The sequence below is a fragment of the Podarcis erhardii genome (genome assembly GCF_964252035.2).
Source record: "Podarcis erhardii genome assembly, chromosome: 4".
NCBI classification, from domain to species: Eukaryota; Metazoa; Chordata; class Lepidosauria; order Squamata; family Lacertidae; genus Podarcis; species Podarcis erhardii.
The window spans coordinates 13,735,022-13,756,095 of NC_138508.1; the positions used below are offsets into that span (position 1 = coordinate 13,735,022).

Below are 21,074 nucleotides of genomic sequence, written 5' to 3' on the forward strand. Positions count from 1 at the left end.
AGGAAGGGGAGGAGGAGGAAGAGCAGAAGCAAAGGATTTGTGGGGAGAACCATTAGAGACTGTATGTCTCTGAATACGAGTTGCTGGTTAATTACAAGTAGATAACGTGATCTTGCACCTGGCTTGGTCACTGTGGGAACAGGATGCTGGACATTATGGGACATTGGCCTGATCCATTAGGCTTTTCTTCTGTTGCATAACTCTAGGACTGCAGTGGGGCAATTTGAGATGTAAGTGCAGTTATTAAACGAGTTTTTCCAATAAATAAAACTGAGCAACTTATTCTTCGAGAGTTGGCAAACTGCAGAAAGAGATTCCCTCTCATTCCCTCTTCTGGAATGTTGTTAATAAGTTTTTAACATGAAGGAGATGTTTGTTTTTAATTTAATGCAAGAAATCATTGGAGGACTTCATTTTGTGTAATATTGTCCAGGAGCAGGGGAACTTTTCCAACAGTGTCTTACAGATGGGGCTCACCCACAAGAAGCACCACACCATTTCCCACCTAAGATTTTTTTCAGTCAAAACTATTTTTGCATCTTCCACAATGCCCCAGGCATAGCGTCATTTCTGGAGCTTTGTGAGGGGCAATGGTGACTGCCACACATTAAAAATAAAATTAAAAATTGGTTCCACATTCAGCAAAGCATCTCTCAGGTTTTGAAAAGAGCGAGAAAAAATAAATTACCAGAATTTGCCTCCCTAAAATGTCCTATGAGTAATTTCAGCTCGGCTCTAGTTAAGACACTTCAACCACTCCCAGGCTGAGGCACAGGCTGTTTAAACACCCTCTTCTCCAGTTTGAACAGGATTTCTTCATTCTTATGCACTTGATGTGCACACCCATGGATGCAAAATGCAGGACGAGGGTAGTGAGCAGCTGAGATAGTTGAAAGAAGGTCATCACCTCTGCCTCTTGGGGGTGGGGTCTTAAAGAGCCATTTTGCCTGTCCCTTGTCTTGCTTGGGAGTGAGTCAATAGGAGGAGCCAATGTTGCTGCCCCACCCCACAAAAAACCCACCTTGCACAGATGGCATATATATTGATAGTCATGTTCATATTGAGCAGACAAGGAACATAGGAAGCTGCCTTATACAGAGTCATATCATTGATCCATCCCACTGTATTTTTTGACACTGCCTGGTAGTGGCTCTCCAGGGTTTTTCAAGACAGGGAACATTTCCATCCCTCCCCGGAGATACTGGGGATTGAACCTGGGACTTCTGCATGCAAGGCAGATGCTCTCCCACTGAGCTATGACCCCTTCCTCAATATAGGAAGCTACTTTATACTGACAGCATCTTAAAAAGCAGAAGACATCACCTTGCCAACAAAGCCCCGTATAGTTAAAGCTATGGTTTTCCCAGTAGTGATGTATGGAAGTGAGAGCTGGACCATAAAGAAGGCTGATCGCCGAAGAATGGATGCTTTTGAATTATGGTGCTGGAGGAGACTCTTGAGAGTCCCATGGACTGCAAGAAGATCAAAACCTCTCCATTCTGAAGGAAATCAGCCCTGAGTGCTCACTGGAAGGACAGATCCTGAAGCTGAGACTCCAATACTTTGGCCACCTCATGAGAAGAGAAGACTCCCTGGAAAAGAACCTGATGTTGGGAAAGATGGAGGGCACAAGGAGAAGGGGACGGCAGAGGAAGAGATGGTTGGACAGTGTTCTCGAAGCTACCAGCATGAGTTTGACCAAACTGCAGGAGGCAGTGGAAGACATGAGTGCCTGGCGTGCTCTGGTCCATGGGGTCACGAAGAGTCGGACACGACTAAACGACAACCTTATACTGAGTCAGACCATTGGTCCATCTAACTCCATATCATCAACATTGATTGGCAGTGGCTTGCCAGAGTTTCACAGAATCAGAATCACAGGTTTGTAGAATTTCAAGGGACCACAAGAGTCATCTAGTCCAACCCCATGAAATTCAGGAATCTTTCACCCAACCTGGGCCTTGAACTCACAACCCTGAGATTAAGAGTCTCGTGCTGAGCTTTCCCTCATGGAACACTCCCAGCTCTAGCTGGAGATGCCAATAATTGGACCAGGGCCCTTGTGCATGCAAAGCACTGAGCTACATTCCACCACTAGGGAAATAAATCTCCTAGTGAAAACTACTACTGCAGTATAATCTTCTCATTGTAGTTGGATAGGGGCGGGGTGGGAATGGAAGGCCATTCCTCCAGAATGAACAATGCATGATTAGAAATACTTCTTAGACGGCAGATATTACAGATGCACAGCGAGCAGCAGCGGCAGCTTTGAGAAAGTACTTCCACTCCTATTCAGAAGATAATGAGCCTCACTAATAAAACACACACTCTATGCAAAATGACGGAATTTTCTTTTTTATTGACAAAGGAATTTCAGTTCAGCAGAGTGACTCATGATCTGCTATGCACTAACGCTAGAGGAGCAGGTAGAGTTAAGAGAGCTGAGGTATGGCATTCATTTCCTCCTCCCCAATCTTCCCGTCTAACCACAGCTGCCCCAAACAGCAATTTTGTCACTGTGCAATGAATGCTAATCGTCACTGTCCACCTCAAGAGCTGAAGTTCAGGCTCAGCTACATTTGGCTCGAGTCTCAGATATCAGAAGACCTCTTTGCTTTAAAGACACAGGACTGTTCCATGCATTACATGCGGCAAACCCAGGGTTGCCCCCAAGTGTACATTCTGCAGGGAGCCCCAGCTATATCCCAGATTCCTGATACAAATACCTGATACACAACTGCAAGAGGCTGTGCTTCACATATGTAGCTGTGCACCTAAATCTGGGAGTGCACTCTTTGGTATGAAGGCCAGCAACATGAACCTTGCCTTTTTGGAAGCCCTTGCAGATGACCGCAGTGGCTGGAGACAGTCAGTCAGGTCGTGTACAGGAGCTTAGCTGTCAACGTTTCCCTTTTTTTTAAGGGAAATTCCCTTATTCTGAATAGGATTCCTTGCAAGAAAAGGGAAAAGTTGACAGCTATGTACAAGAGTGACCAGAGGAGAAATAACCACTTGGAGGAACACAGAGAGAAGAAACACCATGGTACGGCCTAGGACCCTCGTACCTACAGGACCCGCCTCTCCTGGTATGTCCCCACAGAGGAACTTACGGTCTTCAAACAAAAACATCCTGAAGGTCCCAGACCACAGAGAGGTTAGGCTGGCCTCAACTAGAGCCAGGGCTTTTTCGGCTGTGGCTCCAATCTGGTGGAACGCTCTGCCACAAGAGACTAGGGCCCTGCAGGACTTGACATCTTTCAGCAGGGCTTGCAAGACAGAGCTGTTCCACCAGGCCTTTGGTCAGGGCACAGCCTGACTCCCTCCTTTGGCAATCTGCAGAGAACTTTAGCCTAATGGTTGTCATCAATTTGAGTTGAATTAATTTTAGAATGTTGTATTATTTTATTGTTGTTAGCCACCCTGAGCCCGGCTTTGGCTGGGGAGGGCGGGATAAAAATAAAATTTATTCTTTTTTATTATTATACAACTGCAGAGGGACAACCAGATTCCTTTATCTTCCCCAGATCATGAACCCAAACCCACCCCCCAAAATCTACTCCTTGGAAGGCTATAGAGTCCCTCTGGAGCAGATAGAGTGTGTAGTGGAGAGCAGAGAAACCTGAAATCCCACCGAACAAGCAGATCTCTATTATGCAAGTGAGCAGACATTGCTGGATGTCATCCATAATTTCACAGTTTGCACATTTGTGTCAGTGAAACACAAAGAAGGAAACAGGCAGGTAGGTGTCAGTGAAATAGGTTGGTAAGAACCAGTATTGGGGAAAAATTCAGCAGACACCAGCAAGCTATACACCATGGGAGGGAGAACACAGTACTTTACACACAGGTGCAAAGAATTAATAAGAATTAATAAGAAATGGCAGGCAGAGAGGAAGATGTCAGCAGGACCAGGGTGTGATGGCAGATCCCTGCCCCTCCTTCCCATTTGCAAGCAGCCAGGAGAGGAAGAAATCAATGTCTTTCCCGCTTTGCCTTTCCAGATCTGAGAAAAGACCAAAAGGTTTGAAAGAGGGCTCTACTTACTCCTTCCTCCTGGTCTAAGCAGTTGCTCTCTGTTCTCTGAGCTCTGGAGAATGCAAAGTACTCAAATCCCTCAGAGGAGTTTTCAAAGATGCTGCTCTGCATAGCAGGTGGGCAAGGGCAGCGACAAAGCCTTGCAGAGAACACAGGTCCCCTTCAGGTACGAGCGAGGGAGGGGGAGGAGGAGAGCCTCACTTTTCGTTTAAGAAGAGAACGCAGGCGAAGAAAAAGAGCCCTTTTCGGTATCTGCCACCTGTTAATCCAAGCCCCAGAAAAGTCGCTCGCAAACTACTCAAAGCAGGTTCGTGTTGATGCAGGAAAACCGGTTGCAACACATACCTCCCCAAAGGCCTAGTCCAAATTAGGAGTGTTGCAAGCAACTTTCATCTCGCTCTCCCTCGCTCTCTCTTAGTACTAGACACACACATGCACACTAACAAATTAAAGAGTCACAACAAGCCTGCCAGCCAAAATTCCGCCCATTTTTATTTTTAAAAAATAAGTTGGGAAGAGACATAATCACATAGACATAATAGCCTTTCGAGAAGGTGGAGAAGGGAACTCAGAAAACTCACTTTGCAACCTCTTGTCGAAACATGCAAAAAACCAAAACAAAGCCACACCCTTCATTAGTGCATTTGTCAAAGCAAAACATGCCAAATTACAGCGTGCTGCAAGGAATGGGCACTTTGGGTTTCAGCAGCGAGGACAACCACACATTGTTACAAACTACAGAGGAAGGAGGTCTTTATGGACTTCCAACTGGTTTAAATTAGGGTGGAACATCTAGCAAAGGGTGGGATGGGAAAAATCAGTTTCAGGAAGAATAACATGGAAACAGCGAAATAGCTCAGGCAAGGAAGAGGGGCAAGGCTTCTTTGTTGCTTCAAGTGGAACCAGGGAAGGAGACATAAGAAGATAAAAATGAACGCATTAAAAGAGAGCTCTACCTCTCTTTTAAATGGGAACCAGTGGGGGCAGTGAAGGTCCTGTGTGAGGGTCTGGAGGTGGTTGGAGGATGAATGGTGGCTAACGGATTGAGGTTGAATCCTGACAGGACAGAAGTACTGTTCTTGGGGGACAGGGGGCGGGCTGGTGTGGAGGACTCCCTGGTCCTGAATGGGGTAACTGTGCCCCTGAAGTACCAGGTGCGCAGCCTGGGAGTCATTCTGGACTCACAGCTGTCCATGGAGGTGTAGGTCAATTCTGTGTCCAGGGCAGCTGTCTACCAGCTCCATCTGGTACGCAGGATGAGACTCTACTGCCTGTGGACTGTCTCACCAGAGTGCTGCATGCTCTAGTTATATCTCGCTTGGACTACTGCAATGCGCTCTATGTGGGGCTTCCTTTGAAGGTGACCCGGAAACTACAGCTAATTCAGAATGCGGCAGCTAGACTACTGACTGGCAGTTGCCACCAGGACCATTATAACACCGGTCTTGAAAGACCTATACTGGCTCCCAGTACGTTTCCGAGCACAATTCAAAGTGTTGGTGCTGACCTGTAAAGCCCTAAATGGCCTCGGCCCAGTATACCTGAAGGAGCGTCTCCACCCCCTCATTCAGCCCGGACGCTGAGGTCCAGCTCCGAGGGCCTTCTGGTGGTTCCCACACTGCAAGAAGTGAGGTTACAGGGAACCAGGCAGAGGGCCTTCTCGGTAGTGGCTTGCCCTGTGGAACACCCTCCCATCAGATGTCAAGGAAATAAGCAACTATCCTACTTTTAAAAGACACCTGAAGGCAGCCCTGTTTAAGGAAGTTTTTAATGTTTAATGCTGTATTGTGTTTTTAACGTTTGATTGGGAGCTGCCCAGAGTGGCTGGGGAAACCCAGCTAGATGGACGGGGTATAAATAAATTATTATTATTATTATTATTGAAAACATACAAAAATGTGCTAGATGAGGAAAAATTGCTTGCAAAAATGGATATGTTAGTCAAAACTGCAAACAAAAATGTTTATTAAGAGAAATCCATGCTAAAATGTTGATAATTTTTCTTCAGGAATTCACTAAATGCTGCAGAAATGTGGAGAACTGAACTTAAGATGGGGGGGGGGGGCGGCGGAATGAAGAACTGGGAGCACTAAAGTTGGCAGATCCTTCCACCCCTACTGACAATGGGGGTGGAAAATGGTGCCTGCAATTCCCTACACCACAACATCTTGTTGCTAGCTCAGTGGGTCCCCAAATTCCCATGCCCTGGACCACTTCAAAATTGCTGAGGGTCTTGGAGAAGCACTGTATGGATTCTCTGCCTGTTGTAGCAATTGCAACGTACCGTGCAAGATGCTGTACATTTTTAATGGATTTTTTTTATTTCATCTTTTATTTCTTACATATGGCATATTTTTTCCCTACTGCAGTTTGAGTTCCACAGAGTTCAAATGGCAATATGATAAAATGCAATGTAAGAAATAAAAGAAGTTCGAATGCAATTCAGAATCAATATGAGTATTTGATGCGACTGATGTGCCGTCTCCTGTCTTCAACCACACACCTACAGATGAGCTGCAGATTACCTGAATGAGGCTTGTTAACCACAGTTGGTACTGTTTGGGAACTTCTGTGCTAAACTAGACACCACATACACACCAGAGGCTGAAAAACCACGACTTGTCTTTTGAATTGCTGGTGGTGATGGGGACGGGACAGTCTGTTGCGAAGTAAAATGACGAATGCAGTACACAAAGGTACAGAGCCTTCAGGGGCACATGGCAGGAGGAGTATGAGAATTGGGGTCCCTGTTTTCACGTCTGAACTATTTGAGAAGCAGCTTTGCATCAAAAGGAGGAAATGGCAGCATTTGGAGCCACTGTATGCAATGGGACTGGATGTGTGACATTTCCTTCCCTGACTAATACAAAACTCAGCAAAGACCTTAATAGTTCCCCCTGCTCCACTCCTTCCAAATGATTACAGGGCTATTTAATCCTCATAATTGCTGTAGCAGAGCGCAGAGCCACTGATGAAACAATCATCTGGGTTAAGCCTCACAATACTGGTTTTGGATTCTGCAGCCTTCTTAAAACTCAGTGCAATTTCCCGGGAGATAGTAATCAACACATTTTGTAGACTGAAAAAAACAACAACAACCAGTGGCTCGGGCGTTACTTGTCTTTAACTTTTTCTTTTTTTAAATGATATTTTATTAAAGTTTCAAGAAAATTACAAAAAGGAAAAAAGGAAGAAAAACAACAACAACAACAACAACAACAACAACAACAACAACAACAACAACAACAACAAAATAAAAGCAGCACACCCACAAAAAAAGAAAAAACAACAACAAAAAATACAAAATACAATAAAATAAAATAAAACAACAATTAAAAACATTTCAGTCTTTCCGTGTCTTATCTTTCATTTACTTATTTCCCTGACCTCCTCACACCTCCCTCTTTTGTATTCTAGTTCAATAGTTGTTTCAGCAAGTCCTTACCCTTTTTGCATTTATCTTAATGCTTTATCATAACGTATTATAACTTTACATTTTTTACATGTTAACAATCCGTTTTTACATATCTCTTAATAACATTATTGCTAAAACCACTTCGCTTCATTCCAACCTCCCTCTAACATTCCTTAATTTTACAATGTTTCTGTAAATAGACTTTAAATTTCTTCCAATCTTCTTCTACCGACTCTTCTCCCTGGTCTACTTGTCTTTAACTTTTACAGCTCCTGGCGTGATAAATAATATTTCAGAGCTAGCTATGGATTCAGCTTCTGCCCTCTGTTCAAATGAGATTGGCTCAATTTAATCTGAGCTAAACCAGTCACCCCGGAATCACAAGAAGATCTGATTTCAACCTTACTGCCACTCAGGGCCGTCTTACCCATAGGTGCTAGGGGTGTGGGGCACTCGGGCGCTGGGCTTTCAGGGGCGCCAGGCTGAGAGTCCGGGGCCCGAGAGTTGAGTCTGGGGAAGAGCCCGCCCATCAGTCGGAGCGCCGCTGTGGACTCTTCTGCTGTGGGCGGCTCTGCGCTGTGAGTTTGGGGGTGACCAAGCCAATGAGATGCTGAGGTGGCCGGCCACCTCTGCCCTCCTGCACGCCTGGGACTGGGCAACCCAGGTCGCCGGGCAGATCTTTGCACCCCAGCAGTGCATATGCTTAAGACAGCCCTGTTGCCATTCATTGCCCTCTAAAACCACCCTGGTCCTTCATTCGCTGTCAAAGCTGGACCATGAACAACAGACTGTGATAGGGTCAGCATAAAACATTGCTTCTCTTGAGCCACAGTTGCCACCCGACTCTTCCTCTTTCCCCTCCTGCTACCATCTCCTCATTTTATCAATTTATGTAATCTGGTGGCAGACATGGTAGCCTTTCTGCTTCTCCCCTGCTCCCCACTTTGTTCTAGGAAAGGCCAAGAGGGTCCCTCTTCAGAGTGAGTCATTCTGAGATAGGTGGCCAGGAAAGCACCTTGGAATACTTCTTAAATCCAAAGGGAGAGGTTTAGAGTTGACTTTGCTGCATTGGCTAGAAATGCTGTTTGAACTTAGAAAACAGTAACTTTAAACCTTCTTTCTGAGGTGAGTCAGGAACCATTTAACAAGCAGGCAAGGAAATGTGTAACTTCTTTTGTTCCTTAAGGAAGTATGTTATCATTTTGTAAATGTACGAGCAGGAACTGATAAATCGACAGCTGGAGGATAATGGGAAAGGGGATTTTTTTTAAAAAATCAATTATTGTAAATTGAAAAAGAAAGGAAGGAAGGTTGACTTCCTTCGACCACTATACGGTTCCTGTAGGCTCATATCTTTGGTTGTCTGTAATCATTATAAACCTTGTGGAGAGACAATTTTTTACCTGTGGAGTTTTTAGCTTAAACTAAGCCAGTCATAGTTTGGGGAACCAACCTTCTTCATATAATTTGTAAAGACATCCCATTCTCTCCTGATTTTTTCATTTGGTTGATCTCTTACTATTTCTGTTAATTTCGCCAATTTCTTTCTTCTTCTTTTTTCCCCTTTTCATTTTCTTTTTAATATATTTTCTTTTTACTTTTTTTCTTTTCTATTTTTTATTCTTGTATTCTTTTTGTATTTTTGGGTATATGTTAATTAAGGCAAAAATGTATGATCTGTATAAATGCATTTTTTTTGTATGAATGTAACACGTACCAGTATATAGCAAATAAAAATAAATAATAATAATAATAATAATAATAATAATAATTGTAAATTGAATATAAGGAATGCAATGTAAATTAGAAATAAATATATAACATCAAGCAGCAATGGGGGGAAGTTGGGACACATCTAGGACAAAGAGTGGGAAGTCAACTTTTTGGGGAAATTGTATTAAATGATGTAATTTGGCACTGATTTGTTAAAAATTAGGAAAACTAATAAAAATGATTGGGGGTTGGGGGAAGAACCATTTAACAAGCAGCAGAGTGAAAGGTCAGACCCATAGAACATATGAGTCAGTCAGTCAGGATATACAAGGAGGCAACACGTAAGAACATAAGGACATAAGAAGAGCCTATTGGATCAGGCCAATGGCTCATCTTGTCCACCATTTTGTTCTCACAGTGGCCAACCAGATTGTGCCAGATCGGGGTAAACCCGAGCAACGCGGTCCAGGTCCGGTCCCGAATCCAAGGGTTCCATGAAGAGTCAGTCCGACAGGGTCAAGGCAGGAAACCAGGCTAGGTCAGGCACAGGGTCACAGGCAGGTTCTAGCAAACAGCAATGTTGTTCCCACAACCTGGGGTGGGGTCTGACAGCCTTTTATCTCTGTCAGGGTAACATCCGGTCCTGATCCCCCGGTGACTCACCTCCCTGTCTCGCCCGAAGGTGAGCACTCCTCCTGCGAGTTCTCAGGTCTCTCCTTCTCTCAGACCTCAGTCTCTGCATCTTGGGAGATGTCGGTGGGTTACTAGACCCAGAGGCCGCCTCAGCCTCTCCTGACCCAACTGGTGTGGAGCAGCTGTAAGTGATGGCCCAGCTGGAGGCAACGAGGTCATCCCTGCATCTGGAGCCAGGGCAGGCTCAGGCCCTTGACTTGGCCCAGCTGGTGCTTGTTGCAGGGGAACCTGTGCAGACTGGGGCTCTTCAGAATCAGGCCCCAGACTTGGTTCTGATGTCGCCTGAGGCAGAGGATCCAGTGCGGACTGAGACTCCTCTGGTTCCAAGTCCAAGCCTGAGTCCCAGGCCATCACACTGATGCCTCTGGTAAGCCCATAAGCAGGACCCAAGTACTCTCCCCTCCAGCAGTTTCCAGCAAATGGTATTCAGAAACATGCTTGAGGCTCTGTCATGGCTAGCAGCCACTGATAAGACTTAACCTCCATGATAATCCTCTTTTAAAGCCATCCAGGTTGGTGGCTGTTGTTGCCTCCTGGGGGAGCAAGCTCCGTAGTTTAACTATGTGTTAAATGAAAAAGTACTTTCTATTACTCATCCTGAATCTTCCGAGGAGCAAGCCATGATACTGGAGCAACATGAAGCCTTCTTGAATTCCTTCCCGCCCAGAAAGATCCAGTGGCTAGCATGGGTGGGCAGAGTCAATCTGGGGCCTGGAGGAACCTCAATGAGAAGCTTCCACCTGCAGATTGAAGTTTGTTCTCAATATATCTCTCTCCCCCGGGCTCCCATCCGCCCAGGTCCAGCCAGTATTCTGAGGAGTATATTAGTGTCTTTCTCCAGATAGGTGCTCCCTGTGAAATGAGACTGGAAGGGGTTCAGGAGGAGAATGAATGAAGAGCCCATGTTCTTGGCCGTACAAGGGCAAAGAGAAAAGGCGGAATGCTTTGCTTCTGTCACCATCAGATATGGTTATCAGCTTGCAATTAAAAGAAGCAGCATTTGGCCCAGTGTAACGGATGCCTCAAGTGCCTATTTATGAAGCATTTGGATTTATTTTCGTTCCTAGCTCATGCACAGCAATCTGGACATGTTCCAAATATTCCCCTTATGAACTTCAGAAACACTTCCACTGTTGAGTTGGTGCCAGGACCATTACTCTTCTCTTAGAAGCAAAAGTAAACAAAAAAGTGCCCCGAAATACGAAATGATCTAACTTAATGAGCTCATAAACTTCCCAACATAAAGCAAACAACATACACAATCTGTTAATGGAGGCTCTAATTTACCGCTGCCTGCAAAACAAGCATGTTGTTTTTTTAATAGGGTGAAGGTCTCCTTTCTTTATTAACTTGCAGCTAAATTATGCACTGAGCAAATAGCATTGGCAGAGGTCTGCAAACACACACACACACACACACACACACACACACACACACACACACAAAACCAAGAGATTTGCATAGCCACCGGCCCTGAGCTGGTAAGCATTTTGGAATAATATATAGACTGCACGCAAAGCCCCACAAGGGCAGCCAAACTGATCCCATGAGACCTAGCCTGCAGAACTGGTGCTGTTACACAGTGTCACACAATGTTCAGTCTGCAGTTGTAAGAAATTGATATGCTAGTGTGGCAGCACCTACACTTGGAACTCCCTGTGTACAGTGGTACCTCGGATTAAGTACTTAATTCGTTCCGGAAGTCTGTTCTTAACCTGAAACTGTTCTTAACCTGAAACACCACTTTAGCTAATGGGGCCTCCTGCTGCTGCCACGCCGCCGGAACACGATTTCTGTTCTCATCCTGAAGCAAAGTTCTTAACCTGAAGCACTATTTCTGGGTTAGTGGAGTCTGTAACCTGAAGCGTATGTAACCCAAGGTACCACTGTACTGACATTGGGTAGGTGGCTACATTACTCTTTTTGACACCTGCCAAAAATGTTTTTGTTCAGGCAAGCCTATCTGGATATGTAGAAGGTTGGTGTGTGGTTTAATTCTCTTAGTTCATCTCATTTTTTAAATAGTTCTTTTCAACTGCTTTTATTGTTTTATTCTCAAATGTCATTGGCCAGGCTTTATCCACTCTGCAGTGGCTAGCATGCCGACAGATTTCATGCACTTCTGTCAAAAAGAAAGAAAAATATCATAATTTCTTTATTTCTCAGTTCAAAGTGACTTCAAGATGCAAGCTGGTCACAGGTCAAGGATTAAAAAAGTCTGTTCAAGATAATAAAAAAAAAGTTCTAGTCCTAACTTATAATCAGTTATTCTACAAGGGGGGTCTGTAACAAAATGTTGCATTCCGGAGCTCTTTTCTATGATCCCAGCCAGCCATCCCATGTTCCAGAATACAGCAGTACCTCAGGTTACATACGCTTCAGGTTACATACACTTCAGGTTACAGACTCCGCTAACCCAGAAATAATTCTTCAGGTTAAGAACTTTGCTTCAGGATAAGAACAGAAATTGGGCTCCGGTGGCGTGGCAGCAGCAGGAGGCCCCATTAGCTAAAGTGGTGCTTCAGGTTAAGAACAGTTTCGGTTTAAGTACAGACCTCCGGAACGAATTAAGTACTTAACCTGAGGTACCACTGTACTTATTTCCATTCCCCTTGGTTTCTGCCCCAGACCACTCAGTCAACATTCCATTGCTAATGAGCAAGCCCTGATAGGGTTGATTGGGGGTTCCCACACATAGGGTTTTCTTCCCCTAAAGACTTTTGTACTGTGGCAAACTTTGGGCTTTCCCAGAGGCTCCTTATAGCTCCCCCTTGTACATGGACTGCATCAAACTGGCTACATTAAGACCCATGCTTAGGAGGACGAGGTTTCCATTAGTTTATAGGACTGATCACAGCCAGATTTCTGAAATTCTATGCGTTGTAAAAACAGCTTAAACCCACCAGTGACCACAATTAGCTCCTCCACAGATTCTTGTTCCAAATGGCTGAGTCATATTAACTGAGTGGTTCTATCGCAAAGTTTACGGTTGCTGCACAATATGTTTCTTTCAAACAGATTGCTTTTGTCAAGCAGGAATCTCGCAATCTTACAAGAGATTGAGTGAGTCGCTATAAAGGATGGCAATGATGGAAAATTGATCTCCTTGCTTTACCCTGGCAATCAATTCAGCTGCACAGTTTCTTTCTTTTTTAAGAAAGAAAAATCCCATAAAGAAAAAAAGATAGGCAGAGCAAAGATTACACAGTTGGGAAGAGAATTAGATGTATTTTTCTTCATTATACCTTTAGCTCCATTCAATAAACTTAAGGCTAGATTTTTAGTTGCATGTTAAACTGGCAGGAGGCTGTAAAACGAGTACAGCAGAAGACTCAAGCAAAATCTGGTGGCCAATTTGAGTTTTGGCTGGTTTGGAGAAAGTGATGCTGTGCTTGGGTCCTCACCCTGTCCCCAGTCATCCCTCACCTGCCTGCCTTCTTAAATTACAGTCAGTCCAGGGTGTGACACTGCATGTCCTTTCCTTATTTCCATCGGAAGCAGTGACAGAAAGTAGTGTCATTGATTTCTAGGGCTTGAGGACAAGGGATGTGTGGGCAAGGTTTTCGATAGGAGCAACAGGACATCAGATCTAACAACAGCCTGTGAGGCTGGTTAACAAACAGGGGTGCTTCTGTTGTTGGCATCCATCTGTCTCAAAAGGCAATGGAGTTTGCCTCCAGGGGTGAAGTCAAACTGGACCACTTCAACATTGAAGTGGTCTTTCTGGGGTGCAAGTCAGAGCAGGGTGCATGGAGGTCCTGGGCTGGCCAGACAACAAGACCGCCCTCTCGACTGAAGGAATGGGTTTCCCAAACCCAAAACTGACTGTGCAGGCAGTTTGAAACTGCACCAAAATCCCTATTTTTCCTTAGCTAAAGTGCTTTAACTTGAGCTCTTGAGCCAAAAACCCAGCTGTATAAACAAGTGCTCAGAGCCCTCTCCTTTATCAGTTTGTGATGGCAAGGATGGCCTTGACTGTACCAGTAGAACGGAGAAGACATGTCTGTGCCTTATCTTATATCCTGACCACAAAGACACACAGACCTAGTCCGGGAACAGTGCCAGAGGGTGTTCTTGGAGATGGTGACCTCTTGCTCCAAGATAAGAATAGGAACAGGAAGATGCTTTTATGGTCAGAAGTACAGGAAGGAATATCCTTTTATGGTTAAGAGTGCCGAAGCAGGAACATCTGTGATGTCAACCTGCATGTACAAGCTGACGTGGCTGGATTCCTGGGGAAGGGGGAAGAGGGTGCCTGGAGGATATATATACTGCATGAAATTTCTCTTTCTTTGGACTTGCTGTGGACTGACCACACAGGTGCCTTTCTGCTGTTCCGGAGAGCAGAAATAAAGAACTCTTTCTCTGAACCAACCCTCGGTGTCATTTGACTTCCTTCCTCCTGTCCGGGAGCAACGCAGACCCAATCAGTGAACTCCAATAAGGCTACATGACCTCACTGATGTGGTCCAAAGGAGAGCAGAGCCATGTATTTGACACCAGCTTGGATGCAGGAGTTGCCAGAAGGAGGCGTACAGGGCAGCATCCAACTGTCTTAGGGACTCCACTTAGGATTTATTTGGGGTTTACTCCTTAGCCCTTTCTTCCTCTAAAGATGTCCCGCAAGGCAGGGGAGTTTTAGGATCAGTGTTTTCCTTCTCCTATAAGGGCTACCTTTCCAGGTTGATGAGCCCCATCTGCCCCTTACTTCAATGCTTCAATGCACAAGTAATGCATAAAACAGATGTGGGAAAATATTTTTCAAGGGTCCTGCAGAAAAGCCCTTACTTTTACCCCTTGTAGAACTCAGGGAGGAGGAGGAGGATAAACCTAGAATTAGTTGACTTCATCATTGGCTCAAGCCTTTTCAACCTCCCTTCCTGCAACAGCACCAGCCTTTCCCCCCAGGACAGACCCAAATATTGGACACCCATTTAGACAACAAATGCATAAGTTTACCTGAGTCTTCCGTCCTCTGCTGCAGCTCCTCCTGGTATAATCTTAGTAATAAATATCCCAGGATCATCCCCAATGTGTGGGTTGTCTGTTCCTCCAGCAATGCTGAAACCCAGGCCAGAATTTCCCTAAAGAAAATAACAAGGACGGGGTGAGGGGAGAAGAAAAGAAAATTATTGTCTGTTATAGGAGGACGATGGTTCTCAACCAGCGAAGGCTGGTCCAAGTGGGGTGCTGTACCACCAACTCTAATCTGACCTGAGCCGACCTCCACCTGCCAGCCTTCCTGCTTACAACAAACCTAGGGGGCGTCGCAGCCTGTTGCCTTTGTCCATTAAGAATATATAATTCTTTTTATATATAAAAAGAATTAGTTAGCTCTGCCTGTCTTTGTCTCTGGCTCCACCTATTGTTTGGGCTCCTGCCCTACTAGTCCCAATGGGCACCAGCCAATCTTAGCCTCAACTACACAAATATGACTGTTAACTTAAAACCTTAGACGCAAAGTATAAAAGCTGTATGAAAGCAAAGCTCGTGGGGTGGCAGTGGGAAATGGCACTCAGCCTTGCAATCCAAACACCAGTAAATTTCAGAGGGAAGAGCAGACTCTGCCCACAGAATTTTAAGTGCTGTGTTATCGATTCACTCCCCATTTGCTAAAGAGCTATGCTGCCTTGGCAGAAGATGCCTTTAACGCACACCACTTTAACAACCCAAGCTTATTTTGTCATTGCAAAACATCCCTTCTCTTTACTAAGATAAATGGCATCTCTTCAATGCTATTTTCAAAAGCTTCCTAAAGAAAAGAAAGAAATCCTCAACAGTTTGCTAAATTGCTTTGGTTACAATAAATGCTCCTTTGAAGAGACATGGTAGAATTCCACAGGGACCTCAGCTTCCTATATGGCTTGAGCTAAGGACTTCAGTTGGAGTTGGTGACAGGGGTTGGGAAAATGGGCACCTATGTCCCCGAGGGGTTGGGGAAATGGGCACCTATGTCCCTGAAGGGTCCTGCTGCCGCACCTTGCTGGTCCTTCAAACTTGCCTGTCATCTCAACCCAAATGAGTGGTGATATGATTAAGAATTCATCTCCATTCACTCACTTGGCACCCCTCTCTCTTTAGGCAGATGAGTGTTGGGCTCAGAGAAAGAGCAACCAGGGTGGGACAATTCATCGATGGGGGCTCAGTGAGGACATCTTGCTCAAAGTCCCCCCCAATCATATAATCAGAGTTGGAAGGGACCCCAAGGGTCATCTAATTCAGCTCCTTACAATGCATGAATCCTGCCCCAGACAATCCCTGGGTTGGCTCAAAACACCAATCTTCTTGTTATCAGCATTTTTCATTGTGGTGGTTTTGTCCCTGCTTCTGAACTGAGCATGGTGGTGTCTTGGCATCACAAGCGGGGAGAGCGAAGTTGCAGTCTGGTCCTTTTTGCAGGCTGGTGGACTAGGTGGACCTTTGGCCTTCTCTAGAAGGGCTCTTCTTACATTCTTACTAGGGGTGTGCAATGGATTCTTATGAGTCCCAAGCCCAAAGTTGACCTTCCAGGAGGGATATTTGGGTGTCAGGCTGAGACAGCCATGGATTGCTATGGGTCAGCTGGAATGTCGCTGAGCATTCTGGGGCTTTCACAGGGTGGAGCGTCTGGCAGGAAAATCCACCAATAAGCTGAGGCCGACCTAACTACTGGCTGCATCTTCTCAGGAGAAGGTAAAAGCCTGGCACTGCCTGGTTCTCCTTCCTGCCTGATGCTCCACCCCACAGAATTGCTATGTCTGCTCAACAGCTGTTGACATGAGGCACTGATCCTGTGGGGTGCTCACCTGCATGAGCACCTTTGAAGGAGCACCCTGCAGAACTGAACTCCTGCCCCCCCCTCGGTTAATAAGGGGGGAGATGCAGCATCTCCTCCCCCACCCCTCCCACCACAGCAATATATGTTTAATTAGGGGTTTTGCCCTAATTAAACATTAATCCCACCCCTGAATTAATTCAGGACAATAGTTGAGGTGCTGCAGATGGTTCCTAACTGGGGGGCAGGGCATGGTCAGAGCCGTGGGGTGGATATGGGGAGGGGGCTGTACACACCCTTCATCCTTATATGGCAAAATTCAGGTAGCAGTGAAAGCAGGGTCCTCTTTTAGCATTTTGCTGGCATGTATGTGACGGTGGCTGTTTTAATTACAACATTATCATTTTTGTTTTAATTGCTGCAAGGTTATGATTCATTTGCAAGTTATGATGCGGATTGGTGGGGGGAACCAAGCCGTAAGCTTTCCCAGAGTGAATCATTGCCGTCTCCTAAACTTTAACTGGAACTGTGGGCCAGCAGCACTGTGAAGTCTATTCCATCGCTGTCCCCCTAGGGGCAACATTTCAAAGGAAAGGGTCAGCACCCCTTGCTGGCACACCAAGATCCTGTAAATTGCTAGTAATTAATCCTCCTGGAAACCTTGACCCGAGCAACAGAGTCCATCAAAGCTGTTCCGTCGTTGAACACATCCGCCGACAAGGCATTGTTAGATCACACACACAAGTTTAGCCTTCTTTCTTCTTTGGATAAATTGGGGACCGTGAACACAAAGGTAATGGCAGAGTCGCTGCAGTCCTTGACGAAATAAATGGCACTGAGACAAACTAGAAAACAGCCCAACATTTGAGTAGGGGCTGGAATTCAGGGTGGGCACATCAGGTGGAAGGCTGGGTGAGAAGGAAGAAGCAGGGCTGGGGCTGCAGGGTACTGTGAGGTGCTGAGTCCTTCTCAAGGTGCCCTCCAGCTGGAGCATGCTGTGAGAAGGATGCATCACAAGAGGGCAGGGTGTTGTGAGGAATGCACCCCCAAAAACCTGCACTTGGGGCGACAGCCTGCCAGCCTCCCCACCCACTACACCTCTGCCCCCACTATTCCCCGGGCTCTGATCCTTCTTCCCTTGATGGCTGGTTCCTCCCACCATTCATTTGCGTCCAACCAGTCCATAACAATAAGACATTTCAGAAGGTTTCAAACAAATTCTCGCATCCTTCCTCTGTGCTCCATCCTTGCTTCTAGGAGACTGTTTCTGTGTGTGAGGCACATGCAAAAGGGATCGTTCCATTCCATCACAGCGGGAGCCCTTTCCCCACCTCTAAGTAAATGCCATTGATCAAACAGATTGCAGTTCAGGGCCCAATGTTGCTGTTTATAAGGCTTTACATTTACAACGCACGCTCCCTCTCCCCAATCAATTACTCAGCCTACTTCCTAAACGAGAGAAAAATCACCAAGGATTGGTCACGAAGGCACAAGCGGGGGTGGAAAGGACTGCTAAAAGTTGACTGCATTTGTGATAGACACCTTTCCTTAGGATGGGTGCTGGATAATGTGGCCCCTATGACAAAATGCAAGCTTTCAAGGGTGGCTGTGCAATGGTTTGTGTAATGCTTTGGAAAGTGCAAATTGTAACAGCCCCTCTTCAAATGTGAACTGGTTCAAATTTTTCCTTTATCCATAGTTACATCACCTGACAAAAATGCCTTTAAGTGTAGGTTTTGTCCCATTCCTCCCGTGGCCTTGAAGACCCCCCCCCCCCCGTTCAAAGTTATATTTAGTGGGTGTTTCTTGTGTGGAGAATTCCACTCCTTTCCCTTCATTCCCCTTCATAGCCGCTCTGAGCCTGGCCTTGGCTGGGGAGGGCGGGGTATAAATAAAAATTATTATTATTATTCACAAATGGAAGCCACCTCATTAAAACATCAGTCAGTTAAGAAGAGTACATGTGTGAGAGAAAATGTGAGGACGGTCTCTTCCACACTGGCAACAACAATAGGAAATCAGCCATGGTCTTTGACTAAATGTGTTTGCATTTAGGTGCTGTGAAAGCAAAAAAATCAAAGTAGACAAGCACTGAAATTGAATGCTGATTGCATCTCAAAACTGTGTGGCTCAGATCCGAATAGCACTTAACATTTCTCTATGTACGTTACATTGCGGTCAATGCAACCAACTCAGGGGAGAAGGAGACTTTAATAGCCACAGCAAACTGCTGAATAATCTCCATCATCAATGGCGCTCTAACTGCCTATTGAATCGTAGCCGTAACTTGCTCCATCCCTTGACTCTCATCCCTGCTCTATTAACATGATTTGAAAATGAATTTATTTTTACATGACTTTGAGAGCTTAGCTCCAAGGATGCTCGCTCTCAGTGTCTAATTGAACTTTTGCATTTTTTTAGATCAATAGGAGAGACATTGGCTTCCAGGGGACAGTTTACTGAAGTCATTTGTAATATTGATGGATTTCCCATACATAGCTTGGGAAATAAAAGCTGCATTATTGATGTGTTTCTTATGCATTGGCATATGTGTATATCTATAAAGAAATTGAGCAAGCATTTCTGCTATTAATACTCTACCCCTCTCAAACCAGCTTGATGTGCTCCTGAATCACTTGTTATTTTTAATGATGCTGCTTGACTTGGTTTAGCCAAGGATTACCTAATGGTTTCTTCAAAGAATCGTAGAACTGTAGAGTTGGAAGGGACCCCAGGGGTCATCTAGTCCAACCTCCGGCGATGCAGAAATCTCAGTTAAAGCATCCATGGATGGCCATCCAACCTCTGCTTATAAACCTCCAAAGAAGGAAAATCCACAATATTCCAAGGGAGTCCATTCCACTGTCAAACAGCTCTTACTGTCAGAAAGCTTTTCCGTATGTTTAGTCGGAATCTCCTTTCTTCTAACTTGAAGCCATTGGTTCGAGTCCTACCCTCCAGAGCAGGAGAAAACAAGCATGATCCATCTTCCATGTGACAGCCCTTCAGATATTTGAAGATGGCTATCATATCTCCTCTCAGTCTCCTCTTTTCAGGGATAAACCTACCCGGCTCCTTCAACCGTAAAAGCAAATCTTAGCACAGAGATAGGGAACGAAAACACAGCTATGGCTCAAACTTTGAACTTCTCCAACTTCTTTGCTGTGTTTAAAAATGCTTGGGTTTTTTTTAATACAGTGGTACCTCGGGTTACATACGCTTCAGGTTACATACGCTTCAGGTTACAGACTCCACTAACCCAGAAATAGTGCTTCAGGATAAGAACTTTGCTTCAGGATGAGAACAGAAATTGTGCTCTGGTGGCACGGCAGCAGCAGGAGGCCCCATTAGCTAAAGTGGTGCTTCAGGTTAAGAACAGTTTCAGGTTAAGAACGGACCTCCGGAACGAATTAAGTACTTAACCCGAGCTACTACTATACAATGTGTGCAAAAAGCATATACTCATGAAAATGTAACTGATTACAGTGGACGCTTGGGTTGTGAACGTGATCCATGTGGGATGAACGTTTGCAACCCACAGTGTTCGCAACCCACATCTGCGTGTCTGCGCGCAAGCGGGTTGCGACTTGGCGCTTCTGTGCATACGCGACCACTGAAACCCAGAAGTAACCTGTTCCAGTACTTCTGCATTTCAGCAGTCCGTAACCCAAAACAACAACAACCCCCCCCCTGTAACCTGAAGCGTCTGTAACCCGAGGTATGACTGTATATTGGGAAGAACAACCCTGCAATGAACTAAACTCAAGGCTATAAAAAGTGGAAACTTGAGAGGAACTGAAATTTGTCCATCCCTATTGCTGCCCATGCATCAAGCAGAGGTGGGATGTCTGAAAAGAAAAAGCTGCTGTATCTGAATAGGTTCTTCCTGCGATTTGGAACCCTGCACAATCAGCTAGCCAGGTCTTGATTGTATGCTCTTCAGGCTCCAAGGAACACTTATATCAGCCAATTAGGACTCATTCGTGCTATATTCTGGCCCCCATCCTGCAATGTTCTTTGGAAGCTGCATGTGCACTCAGCAGCCTTCCCTGGCTCATAATTAGTACCAGTTAAACTTTTTAGAGTGCTCAGCACCTTGAGAGATCAAACTGCACCTCCCCCAGGTATACCAAACTGGCACTAGATATACCTACCTGCTTGTAGTTAAAGCACCATTGCCCATCAGCTCAGCACAATCTTTAGGGTGGTAGGGGCATATTCTGGGCTGGGTTTTGTTTATGTTTAAAAAGTTCGTCTTAAGTAAGTGTGCCTAGGGTTGCAGTTTAAGAAGAAGCATTCTTCCATTGTATGAGAGAAGAGAGAAGGACACTTAAGAGGGTAGTGATCATGCAGGTTTTATCAGATGAACATAAGAAGAATCTGCTAGCCGTTGCTAGCCTTTCCTCTATGAATTTCCAAGTTGGTGGCCGTCACTGCCTGCCAGTACTCACATTAAAAATAATT

At 45.2% G+C, this 21,074-nt stretch overlaps 1 protein-coding gene across 1 annotated transcript in view; it reads right to left on the minus strand.

The window, feature by feature from the left end:
• DLG2 (discs large MAGUK scaffold protein 2) overlaps positions 1–21,074 on the minus strand; it is an 880,772-nt gene that overhangs the window by 232,898 nt on the left and 626,800 nt on the right. The window contains exon 11 of the mRNA XM_081859540.1: positions 14,816–14,940. Coding sequence (XP_081715666.1) covers positions 14,816–14,940 — 125 coding nt within the window. The remainder of the gene's footprint in view (positions 1–14,815; positions 14,941–21,074) is intronic.